Source organism: Pleurodeles waltl, chromosome 7, assembly GCF_031143425.1.
Source record: "Pleurodeles waltl isolate 20211129_DDA chromosome 7, aPleWal1.hap1.20221129, whole genome shotgun sequence".
In the NCBI taxonomy this organism is placed as follows: Eukaryota; Metazoa; Chordata; class Amphibia; order Caudata; family Salamandridae; genus Pleurodeles; species Pleurodeles waltl.
Genome location: NC_090446.1, coordinates 558,468,535 through 558,486,505, shown reverse-complemented (window position 1 = coordinate 558,486,505; position 17,971 = coordinate 558,468,535). Strand labels below are relative to the sequence as shown.

At 42.2% G+C, this 17,971-nt stretch overlaps 1 protein-coding gene across 2 annotated transcripts in view; it reads right to left on the bottom strand.

Moving 5' to 3' along the window:
• The window catches only part of LOC138304339 (myelin-oligodendrocyte glycoprotein-like), a 153,450-nt gene that overhangs the window by 12,981 nt on the left and 122,498 nt on the right, over positions 1-17,971 (bottom strand). The window contains exons 9-10 of one of the 2 annotated variants that reach the window (XM_069244305.1): positions 7,324-7,350; positions 6,577-7,223 (exon numbers count right to left, since the gene is read on the bottom strand). In XM_069244305.1, the coding sequence (XP_069100406.1) occupies positions 7,207-7,223; positions 7,324-7,350 (44 nt within the window). In that variant the 3' untranslated portion in view covers positions 6,577-7,206. Of the gene's footprint in view, positions 1-6,576; positions 7,224-7,323; positions 7,351-17,971 lie in introns of those variants that run through there. The other variant, XM_069244304.1, reaches the window with a different exon arrangement.

Here is a 17,971-nt window from a genome sequence, read left to right as displayed (position 1 = left end):
GACCTATTGCAGAAAGTTTGGAGAGTCCTGCCTAATGTTCAAGCCTTTCCAGCAGGATTGTGTGATCCACATTATCATAGGCAGCAGAGAGATCAAGGAGTACCAGGGTGGTTTCAATCTACTTGTCGTGGAAGAGAAGCTCTTCCTTCATAGTGTCCATGGTATTTTCGTTGCCCATTGAAAGGTGGAATCCAGACTATTGTTCATGGAGGAGGTTGTTGAGTCCAAGGTACTCTTGAAGTTGTCCTGTCACCCTCCTCATCATAAATTTGCTTAGGAAAAATATGTTGGAGATATGCCAGTAAAGGGCAAGAACTTTACGGGTACATAGAAATTTTTCAGAAGGGGGCATAGATGGCATATTTTAGAGGTCCTGTAACTGTGCAAAATGGAAAAAAGGCATTGATCTAATTATTAGTGCCTACTGCAAGAATTAAGACAATTGTGTAAAGCATTTGGTCACACAATGCAGCCTAGGGGATCTAAATACTTTTCTTTTTGCAGCCAGGTTTAATACCTCACATACAAAAGAGATCTCTTTTGTGTGTGATAATAGTATGGGAGGCTGACGATGATTTTCTTCCTCTCTTTCCTCCTTATGGTGTTTTGTAGGTTTAATACCTCTGTATTATCTGTCAGTGTGAAGGAAGAGAAAGATGACTGTAGGTGGAAAGGCAATACAGCATGGTAAGATTGCAGATCCTAAGATTTGACGCTGTAATTATTGATTTTGGAAATATTGGGCTCCAAGAATCTGAGAAGGTCTTCACAAATTGATAGCAATATGGAATGGTCACTGTTTAGGGCATCACGGTTGGCCAGTTCCTGATAGATTTGGAGCATCTTGTATGTGGTCTGCAACGTATGCCATTTTGACTGCCCTAATAGATTTGTGGTTGTCTCTGCTGTGTCTCTTTTAGCAGATTTAATTCTCACCAGTATGTGTCTTGAGCCATTGCATTTCCAGGTTTATGTTGGCATGTTTCAACTCAGCAAGTTCCACTTGTTTGTGGATTTGAGATTCACCAACCTGAGAAAGGCGAGACTAGAACATCTAGGGCATGTGTGATGTTATGGTGGAGAATGCCGAGCAGTGCTTCTGGGTCAGATGATTCAGAGGTGTTTATTTTGGCAGCACTGTATGTTGACTCAATGTGGTTATGTTTTTGAAGTATCTGATGTGGATAGTGATGGGTTTTGTATAAAGGAGGCATTTTGTAGGCTAGATATGACAAGTTGGTGGAGACAAAGGGGTGATCGGATGAAAACTGGGATTGGACTACTGGGTTAGAATTTTCAAAGTTCTATGTGGCCATAAGACAGGCCTATACCCACATGAGTGTTTTAGACCATTCATTGCTTGATTGAAGCATGTTGTTGAAGGGATATATATTTGGCATTTAGCCTGTCTACCTACAAATATAAATCTCCTATATTCAGAATGTTGTATACTTGGGAAACTACCAAAGTACCTTGCAAAATTCCCACTCTTCCCCCTGGGGCAGCATCCCCTGAAAGGGTATCATTGATAGCACTGTCCTACTACTAACTCTATAAGGAAGTCCTGGGTTAGACTCAGCATCACCCTTTACACATAATCATCCCGTATCTTGTCCCAAACTCTCTAAGAATGGCTAAACTGAGTTAACATGTACAAACAAAATGTTTTCTCATTATACTTCACCCAAAATGTTACAGGGAACCCCACCACCATGTGTAATTCTTCTCATAGCCCTCTTCCTGTTGAAAGTATATCTACTCATGTACAGAAAAACAGCAAATGAATCACCATCTGCACTCTTCTCTGGAGGCATATGACAGATTCAATTCCTCCAGTTTGCAGAGTGGCCCACCACCAGAACTGCCCTACCATTCTCCTTTATTGCTTATCAAGCTTTTGAATATAATCCAGAGAACTTTACTACTAGACCCAGTTCCACATTCTGCTGAAAACTAATGGCAACTGAGCCAGCCCACCTTTGATTCTGTCAAGCAGAGTCTGACTAAATCCCTGCTCAAATTCCTAGCACCCTGCCGTGGATGCCTCTCTTTAAGCTGTGAAGACTACTAGAGTCTTCTAGTTACACAACTTAGACCCTTCCTAGCCTAGATGGTGAGCCTCAAAAGTATAACTCCTGAGAGAGGCCACTTCTGCTTGATGGTCCCAAGGAGGAATACCTCATGTGAATCTGTAAACAGACAAGAATGTCACCACTGCTGCATCTGCCTGCCACTAGCTCCTCTATCATGGAAATAGTATATATTTTATTATTTTCTATTTAAAGCAAAGGACTGAACTCTTGGCCAGTTACTTTGTCCTGTTTGACTTTTACAGCTTGTCATCAATTTATCAATGGGCTGCATCTTGGGTAAAACGCTTGTGTTCGTAGGTTAATGGGCTGCCTTCACCTTCTGAGACCTATCAACGTACTACTCTTTTCTCTGGGATTTGAACCACATTTTAAACCTCTTTGGCTTCTGCTCCCATAATCCGGATTTATCCTTTGAGCTGCTTGCAGGCAAATTCAACATTTTTTTTTCTTCATTTTACAGTTTCTGTAGTGCATACCAAACCCACAGTGTATAAGAGCACTTTAAAAGGAGAGAACCAAAAAGCAAAAGCAAAAAGCATTTAAGAAAAGAGAATAAAAATATAGCAGTCAATCTGTACTCATAGGGCTTATAAACTAGGGGGGGGGGGGATATTTATAGTCCCTTAGTGCCACCTTGCGCCACCTTGCGCCACATTAACGTCATTATTTATGATGTTAATGTGGCACAACAAGGCTGAAATCTCTGTGCCGTATTTACAGGGTGGTGCAATGCATGCATTGCGCCTCCCTGTAACCCTTTGTGCTACATAATGCCTGCGCCAGGCATAATGTATGCAAAGGGGGCATTCCCCCGTTAGGGGAGCCGTAAAAATGGTGTACGGAAATCTATGAGATTTCCTTGTGCCATTTTTTATGGCACTTTGAACTCCTGCTTAAGAGCAGGCTTTAAAAGGGGGTTTTCATTCTTTAGAATGGAGCCCTATGTACTCTGCAGGAGTAGCGCCAATAGTTTGGCGCTATTCCTGCAGAGTACATCAATAGCATCATGTGAAATGATGCTATTGCCCCTTACCCTGCGCCATGGTGCACCGTATTTTAAATACGGTGCACACATGATGGAGGTAGGGGGTGCTAAGGGGCGCAGGGAAAGTGGCACTGCTCTCGGTGCAGTGCCACTTTCCATAAATCTGCCCCTAGGTTTGACAATCAGGGAGGATAATTGCAGATTAGGAATTGAATGCAGGATGTGGGGATAGACATGGTAGTTTCAGGTGTTGAGAGCAGACCAGAGAGTAGGGGTCTGTCTTTCATGTTGTTTAGTTGTGCCTCGATAGGGCCAACTTAACATTATGCTTAACCAAGGCAGAGATGTCCTTCAAACAATGGGATTTTCAGTTTCTTTTTAGTAGCACGTAATTATTGTTATCTGTGGTGGGACTGTATGCCAAATCTTGGGGACATTTCCTGAAAAGAACAGTTTGATCTATCTGGATTTTTTTCAGTTTTGGAATTACAATGAGGAGTGACTCTGAGCTTCATAGGCGTTTCTGACCCCCTGAGATTTACAGCTTTCCTGGAAGCAATTTTGGAGTGCTACCATGGACTGCCCTATGTGTGATAAAAGCAAGTTTAAAGATGCTTCTCGCCATAGACAAAAGCTGGTTTAGTGAAATCAGGCTTGGAGATATACATTCTTTTAACCCGGATCCTGAGACATGACTAGCTGCTGCATGAAGCATTGCTTTGATTGGAGCAAGATGTATTTTGTGAATTCTGGTGGAAGTCCATTTTAGAGAGTTCTAGTGCCTGGATCACCCCTTGAACTTTGCCTTGTGGGTGAGTTGTTTTATGCCTCTCAGAAGTCTGAGATGTAAATGAGCTTCTTTCACAGTGTTATTGATATGTGAATTTAGGTTGAGGTGTTTATCCAGGATAAAGCTAATAGATTTCTTAGAGTCAACAGTGATTGCTGAGGTGTTAAGAAAAGATTTTTCCTTCAGTCAAGCTTCCATTGGGATGGTACTATTGGAGGATGTGATTAGAAGGAATTCCTTTTTATTTGGATAATTTTCAGATGGAGAGCTGTGGTCCAGAAATGTATTTGGTTAAGGATTTGAAGAGATTCTTTAGATCCTTCGGCGACAATATTTTTAAACAGTTACATGTCATTTGCTTAGAAATGGTAGTTAACGCTGATTTATTAAGTGTATGGATATGACTAAGGTGGGTGATAAGATTGAGCCTTGGGGGACATCTTTATACAGGTCTTTTGGAGCAGAGAAAATGCTATGCAACTTATTTAGTTGCCTTGAGTTTTCCAGGAATATTGTGAACCATTGTAGGATGATACCACCTACACCCTTCTTTACTTCTAAGATCTTCACCAGGGGGTTGTGATTCACTGTGCCAAAGGCTGAAGACATCTCTAGGACAATGAGCAGACATGAAATCACCTTCGTTCAGCATCAGCAGGATTTCACAGATAATTTGTAGGATGGCCATTTATGTGATGTGGTGTGCTCTGAAACTGGACAGGATGTTGTTGAAAAGATTGCTTTATTTTCTAAAGGAGCTGAGCTGCTATTTGACACAACTTTGAAGTATTTTTGCTAGGAAGGGGAGATTAGCTACTAGGCAGAAGTTGTTTGGGTGTTCGGGATCCGTTCCTTGGTCCTTTAGGATTGGTGTAACCTGGCCCACGTTTAGAGAATCTGGGATAATTCCTTGTGCCAGTGACACATTTATGATACTCAGCTCTATGGGAGCTAGATACCTTTAAATTTCTTTTAGAAGTGATGTCGGAATGGTATTCCAGTGGTGAAACGATGATTTGTTTTGGAAATTATGTCTATTAGGCTAGATAGATTGATTACTATGAAGTTGTTCCAATCATTTAGTGATTTTCTGGGAAGCTTTTTTTGGTTAAGATTGTTTGATGACGGTCTGAAAGACAACTTTGTCTTTATCTGAAAAGAAGGTGAAGAACTCTATGCACTTAGCTTTGAAGGTGAGCGTGACTTAGGTGGCAGTTGGTCTTGAAGTATTTGTAATGATGTCAAATATTTTTTGTGGGTGACTTTTAGCAAGCTATATTTGATGGATTTTGCCACCGTGTGGTTCGGTGTTTCTGAAGAGAAGCTGTGGTAGATGTGAAATTCAATTTTTTTCTCGTTCTTGTGATGGCTCTTAAGTATCCCATGTCTCAAAACCAGACATTTGGGGGCGGATTTATAAAAAGTGGCACTGCATCTAGTGCAGCGTCACTTTTTCTGCACCACTTAGTGCCTCCTAATGCCACCATGGTAGCGCCATATTTAAAATATGGCACCCCCTGGTGGTAGTTAGGATGACTGACGTCATCATTTTTTACACTAGTCCGGCACTTTGTAGGATTAACATAAAAAATGATGACACTAATCCTGCAAAGCACCCAGAGGACCATTGTAATCAATGGGAGCCTCCTTTTAACGGCTGCACTTAGCAGGCGTTAAAAAATGCTGATAAAAATGGTGCAAAGGTAAAAATGGTGCAAAGGAATCTTATAGATTCCTTTGCACCATTTTTATGGCCCCCCTAGTGATTGAACGCCCTTTTTGCATACATTATGCCTGGTGCATGCATAATGTGGCACAAGGGGTTACAAAGTGGCATAATGCAAGCTTTGCACCACTTTGTAAATATGGTGCAGCGTTTTTCCCCTTCCAATGCCACATTAGCGTAAAAAAATGATGCTAATGTGGCATTGGAATGGCGCGAGGCCAGCATATATCTGGTCCTTGGTCTTTTAGGTTGCCCTTTTATTTGCTGATTTAGTCAAAAACATTGAGAATATGATCAAATGAGCTATCATTCCAGTTGGGATGACTGTGAAGTGTTACCTTACTCTTATTTTGCTATTATGAGATCAAGGGTGGCTCACTTTTAGTAAGTTTGTTCATAGTAGAATTATTGGAGGATATTGTTGTCTAGGTAAGAGGAAAGGATGGATGGTAGTATGTCATTCTAATTCCCCCAGTGGAGACTGAAGTCTTCTAGAAATATATTTTTAATTAAATTGATCTCGTTTTTGATGAGGACTTCGAGCAGCTGATCAACAAAGGTTGCATTATTTCCTTTGGTGTGATATATGAAGTGCTGTTTTACTCTATTAAACTTTTCTGTCTTCTCATCTTCTGTGTTTTATCTCTGTTTATAGATAGCCCAAGCTGTGTGTGTTGCAATGCCTTCAGATTTATAAAGTTATAATGTAAGGTTAAAAAAGTAGGGGCAAATTAGAGCACTGTTCAGCGCTTTTAGTGCTCTCTAACGTGGTAGTTGCAAGAATGTGTAAGAAGCAGCCACAAACATACAATTGATACTAATTACCATTGCCATCATCATTAGTCAGCAGAAGGTAAGTATAGAATAACAAACTGAATAGAGTCACAATGGCGTGAAGGACATATCTTACTATTTTTATACCAACAGGTCAGCCTTGAAAAAGAGACAGTGGTTGTGAAACTTGTGTTAGCTGTATTTACAAATCATATCGATCTTTCATGTGTACCAAATAGATTGATTTAATACATTCAATACCAACTAGTGTTAACGTTGTTCAGATAATCCTTGAGGTCCTTTAACAGTTGATATCTAATTTACACATGTATCAATATAGATTGCTTCAGTGTGTTTAATACAATTATATGTATGCGAATTTGGTTGTAATAAATGAATTAGGAGGGGTGTCTCTTACACATTCTTACAGATCATGGTTAAAATGTAAGGTATCAAACCACCTAAAGCCAAAAAGGTGCCCATTTCTTTCAGGAGACTCTTTCGGGTTGTCTCTAATCCCATCCTAGCTTTCTGGTTAAGTGGTATACTTTAGCATCTTTGGAGCTCATTCAGCCAGAGGAGTGATTAATTTTACAACTTGATACTCTAGCCCAGGGTTTAAATCATCTATTTTTAATGTCATGCCAGTAATCCATGCTGCCATTAACTTTTGAAACGTCACTGGCTTGACATAAATTGTTATTTTGCTAGATATGACAAAAAATTTACTTTCATAAAGCCTATGAGGCTTCCGAGTTGTTTGCTCTTCCGAACCTTGTTAGCTGTTATCTATTTTGCGATTTAAAACGGTGCAATCACTGTTTTTTGTGTTGTGGAATCAGGACAGTGCTAACCCTAGAGCAAATAAGGGAAATAGGTAGGAGTTAAACCATGGAAGAAGCAGTATCAATGCAATGACACGCAGAGTTTGAGATACAAATGTTGTTTTTGTTACCATTAGTGTAGCGTCCTTTTCTCCATTCTACAATAAAAAAAAGAAAGATATGAGAACTCCCAACAAAGAATTACTGTTGCAGATCTATATAGAAGGGAACATGTAGGAACATCAATTTGCAAGTGAACGTGTTAGACAGCAAGTTAAATAATAAAAACATTTAAATATAAAATGACAAATTAGTAAAGCATATATTTTAAGGTATTTTTTTGAAATAATATTATTAAAAAATAATATGTCTGTAAATTGGTGAAGGTGGCGGACACCATAAACAATACGTGTTAATAGAAAATAATAATTTCTATTGTAGAGTTTTTTTGTTTTTCATTAATATGAACACTAAAGCAGTTGAATTAAATGATTATTAGGTTTAAATGTGAATTAAATGTTTTATTAAATGTTTATGTAAGCCACGTAAATTTCTACGTTTATCATTTTCTAAAGGCCTATGCATGTGTCAGCAGTTTCTAGAAACTCAGGAGCGTCACTTTTTGTGACGCTCCTGTGGCGCTAAGCACAGCGCCGTATTTACAAGGTGGCGTTAAGCCACTTTTTGTGGCTTAACGCCACCCTGTAAATACGGCCCCTTCCCACACAGCACTGTGTGTGGGAGGGGCCTGCAATGGGTGTTGCTGTGGGCGTGCCGCAGCAACACCCATTGCATTTTGACGCTGCCTCAGATTTATGAAATCAAGTAAACCTGAGGCAGCGCCAAAATCTAACGCCACCCCCAGGAGTGGCGTTAGCAGGGTACAACGAGGAGGAATACTTTTATTTCTCCTCGTTTTTTGCTTTTTCTATGCGTGCTGCATTCTGCTGCACGCATAGAAAAAGCAAAATGCCAGAAATTATTGTTTATGTGCAGGAAGGGACACCTTCCCACACATAAACAATCACACCCCTCAACACAGACATCCTTGCACAATGGTGCAAGGATGCCTGCGTTGGCTCTGGCAGCTGAATTTAGTGCCAGCGCAGGGGGAAACGCAGGAGTCCGCCGTATTCAGTTAAATACGGCGCATCCCTGCATTTCTAAAGTGACGCAGCGCAGCGCTGCCAATTTTGGCGCAGCACCACGTTGCTCCACTTTCCAATAAATCTGCCCCTTAGTGTTTATCGTTCACTTGTTTGCTGACCTTTCAGAAAACATCTCAAATGTGTTTAGAAAGATAGTTATTCAATATCTTGCATATTGTGGAAAAGATATGTTCTTTTGCTAGTTGAAGGCCTTCCTGAAGATGAGATAATGTGTACTGTGAACAATAGTCTTCAGTGCTCATGTATACCCTGCAACAATTGTATTCTACTGTGAAACTGGTGACTGGGAGCGAGATAAGATGGACCAATCATGAATGCAGAAAATGAAGAAAGATACTTCTGAAACCTGGAGTAAATTTTACTGGCTATGACCTAAACCACCCCATAGTCTGTCCAATGGCATCCTAGCTAGTTGCTTTCTAGGGTTTTAATATAACAAAGCGTAGATGATGTAAGCTCAGATTTCTTTTTATTCTGTTAGTGAAATGATGTGTTGTATCCTTAGCTTTCTGCCATTGACAGATCAGATACAATAAGGCCAAACATTACTGAACTGTGCCCCTGTTCATGTCCTGTTCGAGTGAAGACCGAAGATACTCTGCTGGTGAAGACTTTGCTGCTTGCTGATCCGATCCATGAAGGAGAGGTATGACCAGATGTGCATTTGCCTTTTTGCAGGTTTTTGTGTTTTTCTATCTTTTAGAAATCCAACAGCAGTTTTTGGCTAGCACCCTAGCTAGATGTTTTTTCTTTTTGCATGTAAGTCCCAACATACACTTCTAATTAGTGAGAAAATGTACATAACGTTAATCATACACCATAGCTGCTAGGCATCTGTTTATCTTTATTATGTTGCCATGTGCTCGACAAACCTCTTGAACTTTGATGATTGACCTTGTGCTCGCAGCCTTGGGCTGCAATCTGCTTATCGCTGCCATATTCCTTTTTCCAATTACAGTTCAGAGAATTGTCGTGCTTAATCAGTAACTGCCAGAACAGGTTTGTACAGGTCGTTGCCACCTCCTGCCAGCTGCATCTGTACCTTCTCCCACCACACGTGTATCCCTGAAATATTCTGAAGGCCGCAGAGGACCTTGAATACGCTAGGGGTGGAGTTGTCCTCTGACTAAGCAGTTTTGTGTGTATATAAGGTTGGGTGCCCCAGAGTGAAGGGGCAGCCTCCGTAGGATAGCCACTTGACTGTCCTGGGACTCTGTATTAGCTCGAGCTATAATCCATGTAATAAACTTCTCTTTATTCCTCCAGTTGGTGACTCCGTCTGATTTGTGAACTCTCTGCTAAACTGTCCCTGAGGACAAGGGTGTCCCTCCACCGCTGGGAAGGAGACCCTGGGTGGGGGTCTAATCTTTCCTGGTTCCTCATTAGTGTTATAGTTAAGGATGTCATATTCAAAATGTGGTCAAATTAATTTGGATTGTTAACAATTCATCTGCACTAACTAAATGTATTCTGTTTTTATTTTCATATTCTCTTGTTGTTATTTAGTGTTGTTGTTCTTGAATGTTTGATGGTAAATGTTCTAGCTAGATTGAGGTTTTTCAGACGTTTCGGTCAGCCTGTGTTGTTTCTGTATTTATATCACTTGTTCTTCATATGATTTACGTGACTTTAGCTATGTTAATCTAGGATGATAAATGTTTTGAACTTTATTAAACTGGTGTGGTGATTCATGGCCACCTTGGTCATGGTAAGTGAAAATTAATTGACTCTATAATCAAATGTTATTGTTGAAATTGTTCTTAATTCGTTCTTCATGTTGTTTAGGATGTTATCACAAAAAGAAGCATTATGTCTCTAGATAGGGAAGTTTGTCTGCTGATAGGACAGCTTAGTGCTTTAAGGCATCCTTTGTAGAGATCTATCTATGTGCATCCATCAGGCCTCAGAATTCAAAGTGACTAAAATTTTGCAAGTGGTTAATCGAGGTTTGGGGGGCAGTCAACCACAGGGAGGTCTGCCCATGGGGATATTGAGAGGGTTGGTGCTGTCCAGCGGCTGCCATCCTGTTGTGGGCTACAATAGACCCTCTTGTAGCCCAAGGGCTATATGTGAGTGTTTTTTAGGGTACCTGCCACCATTTTAGATACAGGTGACTGGTGGCAGGGAGTCTTAGCGGTAACCTTTTTGTGATTTTCTCGTGTGTACATTATTGGCATTGTAGCACTTATTTAATTGTGAAGTAATGGCATCTGATGAGGCTAAATTACAGGAGGTGATGTGGCTTTGAGGGAGGCTGGGTTCCTTGATTTATTTGTTGGTTTTGGCTTGTTCTCAAAATGCTGATGGCACTGTAAGCGTCTGTTCAGGTGAGCCTTAGGTCCGCACAGCTACGAGGCAAACAGCTGTACATAGTGCAAAGAGGAGAGGGGCCTCTGGGGCACAGGCGGGCCTAGCCACAATGGCAGTTCAGTGGTAGGAAGCCCTGAAAATGGAAGTGGGGGAACGAAGCGCAGTGTCGCGAGAGAGGAGCAGGGTGAACTGTGCATGAGGCACCCAGCTGCAGTGGTCAGGCAGTGTGATGAAATGGTAGAGTTGGTGAAGAGGCTGCTTCTAGGGGCCAGAAAATGAAGTAGGTAGCTATTTGGGAGCCTCTCTCAGGCTCCCATACTGTGAGGGGGTATCGGAGGGGTGAATGGCAGGCCCTCTGCTTTAGGGTCCTCAAATGAACCAGGCTCAGGTGAGGAGGCAGGGCCTCCTGAAAATATTTGGCATAGTGGATGTGGGGCAGTGGGAGTGGCCCCAGAGGGCACCTTAGGGGTTATGCACACGCTGGGCAGCAGAGGTGCTTGGGGAGCAGAAGGATGGGGGAGAGCAGAAGGATACTGGACAGAAGCAGGGGCTACCATTAGCATGCAGGGATTGGATGCAAGGGAGGGTCGCTTACATGCTTGTAGTGGAGATAGTGGAGTGGGGAAGAGAAGGAGGGGGAGCCTGAGGAGCAGGTCAATGCGGTGTATCACAGCAAAGCAGGACTGCAGCACGGAAAAGGAGTTGAAGTGGAGTCGGATGCTGAGGAAAGTGCAGTCCTAGTTGCAGAGCGAGGCAGCCGGTTGTGGGTTCCTGAATGGGAAGTGGATCAGGCTTGGAAGGTGCGGGGTGCTAGTGCACCAGTCCTGTCACTTCTTTTTACAGTTTAGGGATTGTTGCAGGTTTATAGACGCAGGAGAGCTTGGTGCAGCTCATATGCCCTGAGATGAAGAAATGGCCGGGCCTAGTGCAGTTCAGTGGAGTGGACGTTATTGGCGACCAATCCACAGGCAGAAGAAGGTCTGGAATGACCTGGCTGGCGCCACTAGCAGAAAGGTCTTGGGCAGCCTCCGTCTCCTATGGCAAGATGGAGTCGGTGGTGTTGGCAGAGTGGTATGGTGGGGTTGTTACACCCCCCTGGAGGCCGCGCATCAGCCCACGACACATGCAAGATCAACGGTAACACGACCAGTGGTGAGCGCAGGCCCAAGTTGGGCCAGGGTGGAGGGCCCTCTGGGTGGGTTAATGGTGGATTATGATGAGGACAGCCTTGAGGAAGGCAAGGTGCGGAATGAGGTAGCACCTGTGGAGACATGGGATGGCAAAAGGACGGAGGTCCCGATAATGTGTTCTTGTTTAGTGTGCTGCAAACAAGGGTTGAGGCTCAGCAGAGTACAAGGTTGGAGACATGGAGGCCACTGGCGAGGTGGCAAGCATCTGTAGGGGCACCGGCCTTGGAGCCAAGTAAGGGCCAGAAAACCAGTGTGGGTCCGGCAAATGTGACGAAGAGGAGGTGCTGAGACATGGCCACTGGCTAGAGGGCAAGCATCAGTACATGTACTGACCTTAGAGTCAGGTAAGAATGAGGAAATGGGTGTGGGTCTGTAAAAGGTGACAAACAGGAGGGGCTGGAAAGCAAAGAGCTAACGATTAAGAGGCTACCTTATATGGGTACGAAGAAGCCCTTGGGGATGCATTCGCCAGTGTAAAAGAGTGGAATCCATGCTCTGCTGAGGCTGGCAATAGGGACTGGGTGCAAGCGGATAATATGCATCAGGCCATGGTCCAAAGACTGCTTTCAGAGATATCTGTGCACAGCTGGGCTGGACGGAGGAGTTACAAGGCATCCTGAGTGAATATTTATGGTGGTTTTCTGTTTCAGGATCTGTTGCTGGCCCAGCAGCGGAAGATGTGGCCATCTGGGTGGTGAGCCACTTGTTCATCAAGTGAGCAGAGCATCCAGCGGCGCAGAGGTGATATGGTGCAAATTTGGGTTACAAATGGGTGTTGTTTCCCATCAGTTGGGGGAGAAAAAATGGGCTGCGATGGCATGAGTTGAGGCGATGTTTGAAAAGCATGATAGCGGGGCAGATGCCCAGATGTTTTGATCCTCCATATGGTGGCGAACGACATCCTATTAGAGAAAGGATTGATAATGTTGAGGGTAAAGAAGCAGAACTTATTGCAGATAAATCTTCACTGACAGGTTGGTTTGTACTTTGAATGGTGTTTATGCTGAGGAGGAATTGGATGGGCGCTACCAAGCCCTCAGCAAAGGACAGGGTGCACAGGAAGGTTAACAGCAAGATGAGTCAGTTCTGTAGGGATATTGGTTTTGGGCGTATTAGCCTCACGGATATCAAGTACGACAATATGGAGTTGTTCAGGGGTGATGGCGTGCATGTATTGAGGAATGCCATGGAATTGGATCTGTTGGAGCTGAGAAAGGTGAGGGTGAGGACTTTGAATATTCGCAGGTAGTAGGGAACAGAATAATGAGACTGCTGGGGAAATTTGGAGAAAAAGTCAGCAGGCAGCCTTTTCCTGGGTGGCGGTGGCCTGGAATGTTTTGCATTAGCTTACAGAAGTTTGATTGGCATTGCCATTGATGACCCACGAGGAAAGAGAGGGGGTGAACAGCCTGTCACCTGGACTAAGCAGGAAGTTCAAGGTTAAGTACAAGAAGTTTAGTTGCTTAGAGGTTAATACATCCAATCATAGGCTGTAGGGGATTGTTAAGGTTGCAAACTGTTGAAATGCACTACAATAGGAAGGAGATAGTCGCGGGTGGGGTTTGTGGGTCAGATGGCAGGGGTAGGGGTACGATACTGGATAGTTCATTTGATATGTGGCAAGGCTTTAGTTTTGTAAGGCAGCGTGCCCAAGTAATGATTGTGATGTGCACCTGTTTCAATAAAGTGGCCTTTTCCACACAATACAAGTGGTCAGTGGTCTGTGCTGTGCCCCTCTTTACCTATGTCTGCTGCGGAGCACTGTTTGAGGTGGGCAGATCACAAGTTTGACTCAGGGTTAGCAATCCTAGCCAGTTAATGCATTTGTGGCAGAGACGTAGAAGAAAAATACGTCACAAGTTCGTTCTAGTCCTGGTGAGGTTATTCAGTGAGCTGGGATACCCAGTGCAAAGACAAGTATTCAGTGCACAGGCCTTAGGTTTGAATGCATCCGTTGATAACATACACATTCAAAATTTAGGAGTTATAAAATGAGTAACAAGGAATGGAGTAGTATTGGTCTATTGTAATATTACTTGTTAATTGCTATGACACAGTTATGTTTGTTTTGATTGTTAAATTCCAGTTAGTAAAAAAGTGAAAGTGTGGAAAAAAATAAGTAGGAAATGTATGCTCAGAGCTACTAAAATTCAAAGGATTACTCCTCACATCAGGGGTATTAGGGAAAACACAGTGGGGGTTATTCTAACTTTGGAGGAGTGTTAATCCGTCCCAAAAGTGACGGTAAAGTGACGGATATACCACCAGCCGTATTACGAGTTCCATAGGATATAATGGACTCGTAATACGGCTGGTGGTAAATCCGTCACTTTTCCGTCACTTTTGGGACGGATTAACACCTCCTCCAAAGTTAGAGTAACCCCCAGTATCCCTTCGTGGCCCTGAGTGGGCAAAGTGGAAGACCCAGGGTTATGAAGCAGGTGTCCTTTCACAGCCATTTAAAAGTGTCCTTATTATAGGCTATCAAAGTAGTCCTTTTGAAGCAACGTGTGTGGTGCTTGCCGTTGGAGTAGGTTTTACTCTGGAAAGTGAGTTACCTCTTTTATAAGAAGTTGTGTAGATGAAGGAGACGTTGTGGGCTTTGTTTTTAATAGAGTTAATTTTAGCAACTAAGATATAGATGAGGACCTGGAGGTCTTTAGAGGTTCAAATATGATGTTACAGGACTGGATCACGCTTTCTTTCAACACAACAGCCGCCTTAATTGGCTCAGGGCTTTAACCTATGGGACAATGGGCCAGATGTATCATGCATTTTTGCTGTTGCAAATGGCCCAATCGGGCCGTTTGCGACCCCAAAAATGCATTTTGGTATGTATGAATCCCAATTTACAATCTGGTAACTTGTTACCGAATCGCAATTTGGAATTGTGACTACATAATGATTCTGTATTAGGAAGGGGCGTGTCAAGGGCATCCCTTCCTAATACCGAATCTCCGTGGGATGTAGGAATGTTTTGTGATTGACATGCAGTCGCAAAACATTAGCATTTTACCACCTACTTCAAGTAGGTGGTCACCCATTTGCAAACAGGAAGGGGTCCCAAGGGACCCCTTCTCCTTTGTTTAATGCATGCAAAAACATTTTTTAAGAGCAGACAGCGGTCGCATGGACCACTGCCTACTCAAGAAAAAATGAAAATAAAGCTTTACATTTTTCTTTTTTAAACGCATCACGTTTTCCATTAAGGAAAACGGGCTGCATTTAAAAGAAAAAAGATTGCTTTATGTGATTGTAGCCATTCACAATGGGTCGCAAATTGTGACCTACCTCATGAATATTAATGAGCTAGGTCGATTTGAGAGCCATTGGGAATCGCTAAATGAAACTCCTGGAGTTTCATACATTCAAATAGCGATTACTTAATTGTGATTTGCAGAAAATCGCAATTAGGTAATCGCTATCCAGATAAATGATACATCTGGCCCAGTGTCCTTAATGCTAGCACTTTGATACACCTTCTGTATGTCCTATGACGTGACCAGTGGCACTCTCATAAATGGCCTTTTACCAGCGGCATGTAAAGGCTAGTCCCTATGTAGGTGCTTTCATCTGATTATCTTCAGATTAAAGAGCTGATTCTGCAGCTGCTGCACTGGACCATCCACTTGTTGATTATTTTTTCGCTTGCACACTCTGCAAATTACCACCAGATCAAACCACAGACAGAATTCCAGGGGAAAGAAGGAATCTTTCCCCTGGAATGACTGATTCAGTCCTTGGGGCTCAAAATAGTGATAATCAGACTTCTCTAATGACCCTACTGCTATTATTATTATTATTATTATTAATATTGTAGTTGTTGTTGTTATTATTATGCATTCCAGACCCTAATTGACACAGTAGCTTCTCTTAAATCCTTTTCATTAAAGACCAGTTCACCTCCTTGAAAGATGGGTGGTTTTCAAATTATTATCTTAAACTATTTTTAACCTGGCTTTCCGAGCCCCGAACCCTGCGTGGATGGGTGGCATACTGCTCAAATGGATCTACTGAAGACAGTGGGCTCCTTTCAGTTAAAGTTGCAATTAAAAAAAAAAACTTGGCTGACTTTACATGCGCTCAGGTTGCAACGCATAGACACGTTCCATTTCAGTAATTTAAGATTTATCAGGGCGCCCAGTGTGAGTTCAACCTCTTTAATATCTATATTACATCACTGAAGAGAAACTATTTTAATAGTAAGAAATATTAATGCTACACGGGGAAATCTTGACAGACAAGTATTTAACATGGTACACCTGACTTTAGGTGAGGACCTTATTGAAAAATTAATTGAATGTAATCTAAATGAAGATGTTGTTTAATATGGAGAGGTATTTTGGGTACCTTTGGCTTAATTTCCATTCAATAAACCTGCAGGAACTGCAGTTAGATGCTTTGATTGACCCTTGTTCAACAGTGTGCAGTAAAATGCATGTTTATGCAGGAAGCAAAGAGGCAATATTGAATATATTATAGTAAATATTGAATATTACTTGAAATGTCTGAACTTTCAGGATCTTCCCTAGACAGTAGGGATCTCATGTATGGTGGAAATGATTCTTGTATGGCAAACAATATAAACCAAACAAATCGTTCACAATAAAAGGTAAACCAAATACGATGGGTGATGTTAATTAAGATCTAGCATGGCCAGATTTAATGAAAGCTGTAACCCTATAACAGGTTATTTATTAGCTGTAAGGCATGTTTTTAATGTCATGACTGTGAGCTCTCAGCCTAAGATGCAAGCAAGTGGCACATCATGGTGGGACAGGCTAATTTCTGGGGTAAGTGTGCATTCTGAAAGCCTCTCTGGAAGTTTTTATACGCTAGATCACTTCAAGATCTGAAATACAGTGATTTGAATAGAAGATCTATAAAGTGACACAGAATAAAGAGAGACACAGGTTGGAGTGAACTAAAAATCTGGTTACTTGATACCCAGATGGGCTGCTTGTAGCAAACAGAACATCCAGCATGCAAATGTCGATAGATTTGTTTGTCCAAGTATTTTATTCAACCACTTAATCAATTAACCAACCAGTTTGTGTTAATTTCAGATCAATCATAATCCAAAAAACGTAGTCTGGAACAAATAATGACTATTATTCACTCAAGCAATTCTAACATTATGCACTAAACTTCTTTTGTTGGTCCATGAATTTATGTTTTGTAAAATATGAATCATTATGGATAATCATTTGTAAATAGAAAAGTTATATAGTGTACTAATCACCAATCTGTCTTGGCAGTCCTACACCATACATTTGAAACAGCAAGTATGTTGAGACACTGAAAATAAAAGGCTCAAAAATATTTATAGTGTTATACTTAAGGCTTCTAATATTATGTTATGCCTATGTTTGCAAAAATGGTAGAAAGTGGCTTTTTCTCTTTTTTTCACTGTGGATTAAAACATGGCCCATATTTATGAAAAAAGGTGCACAACTGTGCTAACTCAGTTTTGCGCCATTTTTTTTAATGCTGGCTCATGCCATTCCTTAAAGCCATCCGTGTGCCATATTTATGAAATGACGCACGAAGGCGCTAAGGAATGGCTAGCATCACAAAAAAAGACGTCAGCCGGTGGGGGATGGCGATAGGGGAAATGGCGCTAGTGGGTCAGAAATGACCTTAGGCTGGTTAGCGGCAACATTTTGTACACTAATCAGCCTAGCATCATTTTGTGAAGCACAAGCAACCAAAAAATGACTCTTGTCGAAGTATAGACAGGAGTCATTACCACCATCCCAAGGCCCACCACAGTGGACCAGTGTCCCCTTGGGCAAGCCCGACATACCCAGTGCCAGGAAGGGGGCCCTATTTAAGGGGACCCCAGTGGCACACCACATACATACACAAACACTTACCTGCAACTTACCTGGGATGTGCTCCCTCCTCCAGTACTGTCCCTGTGGTGTGGGTGATGGTGTTGCTGAGGGTTGGGGTTGGGGTTGGCATCTTTGTGCCTATTCCTTGGTGTTTCCCCATGGAAATGGGCCTACCTGCACTTTGACGCCTGGTCCGACAAGGCGTTAAATAATGGCACTAAGAGGGCTCAGCGCCATTATTTTGGTCCGCCTCCCACTCACACGTTGTTTATG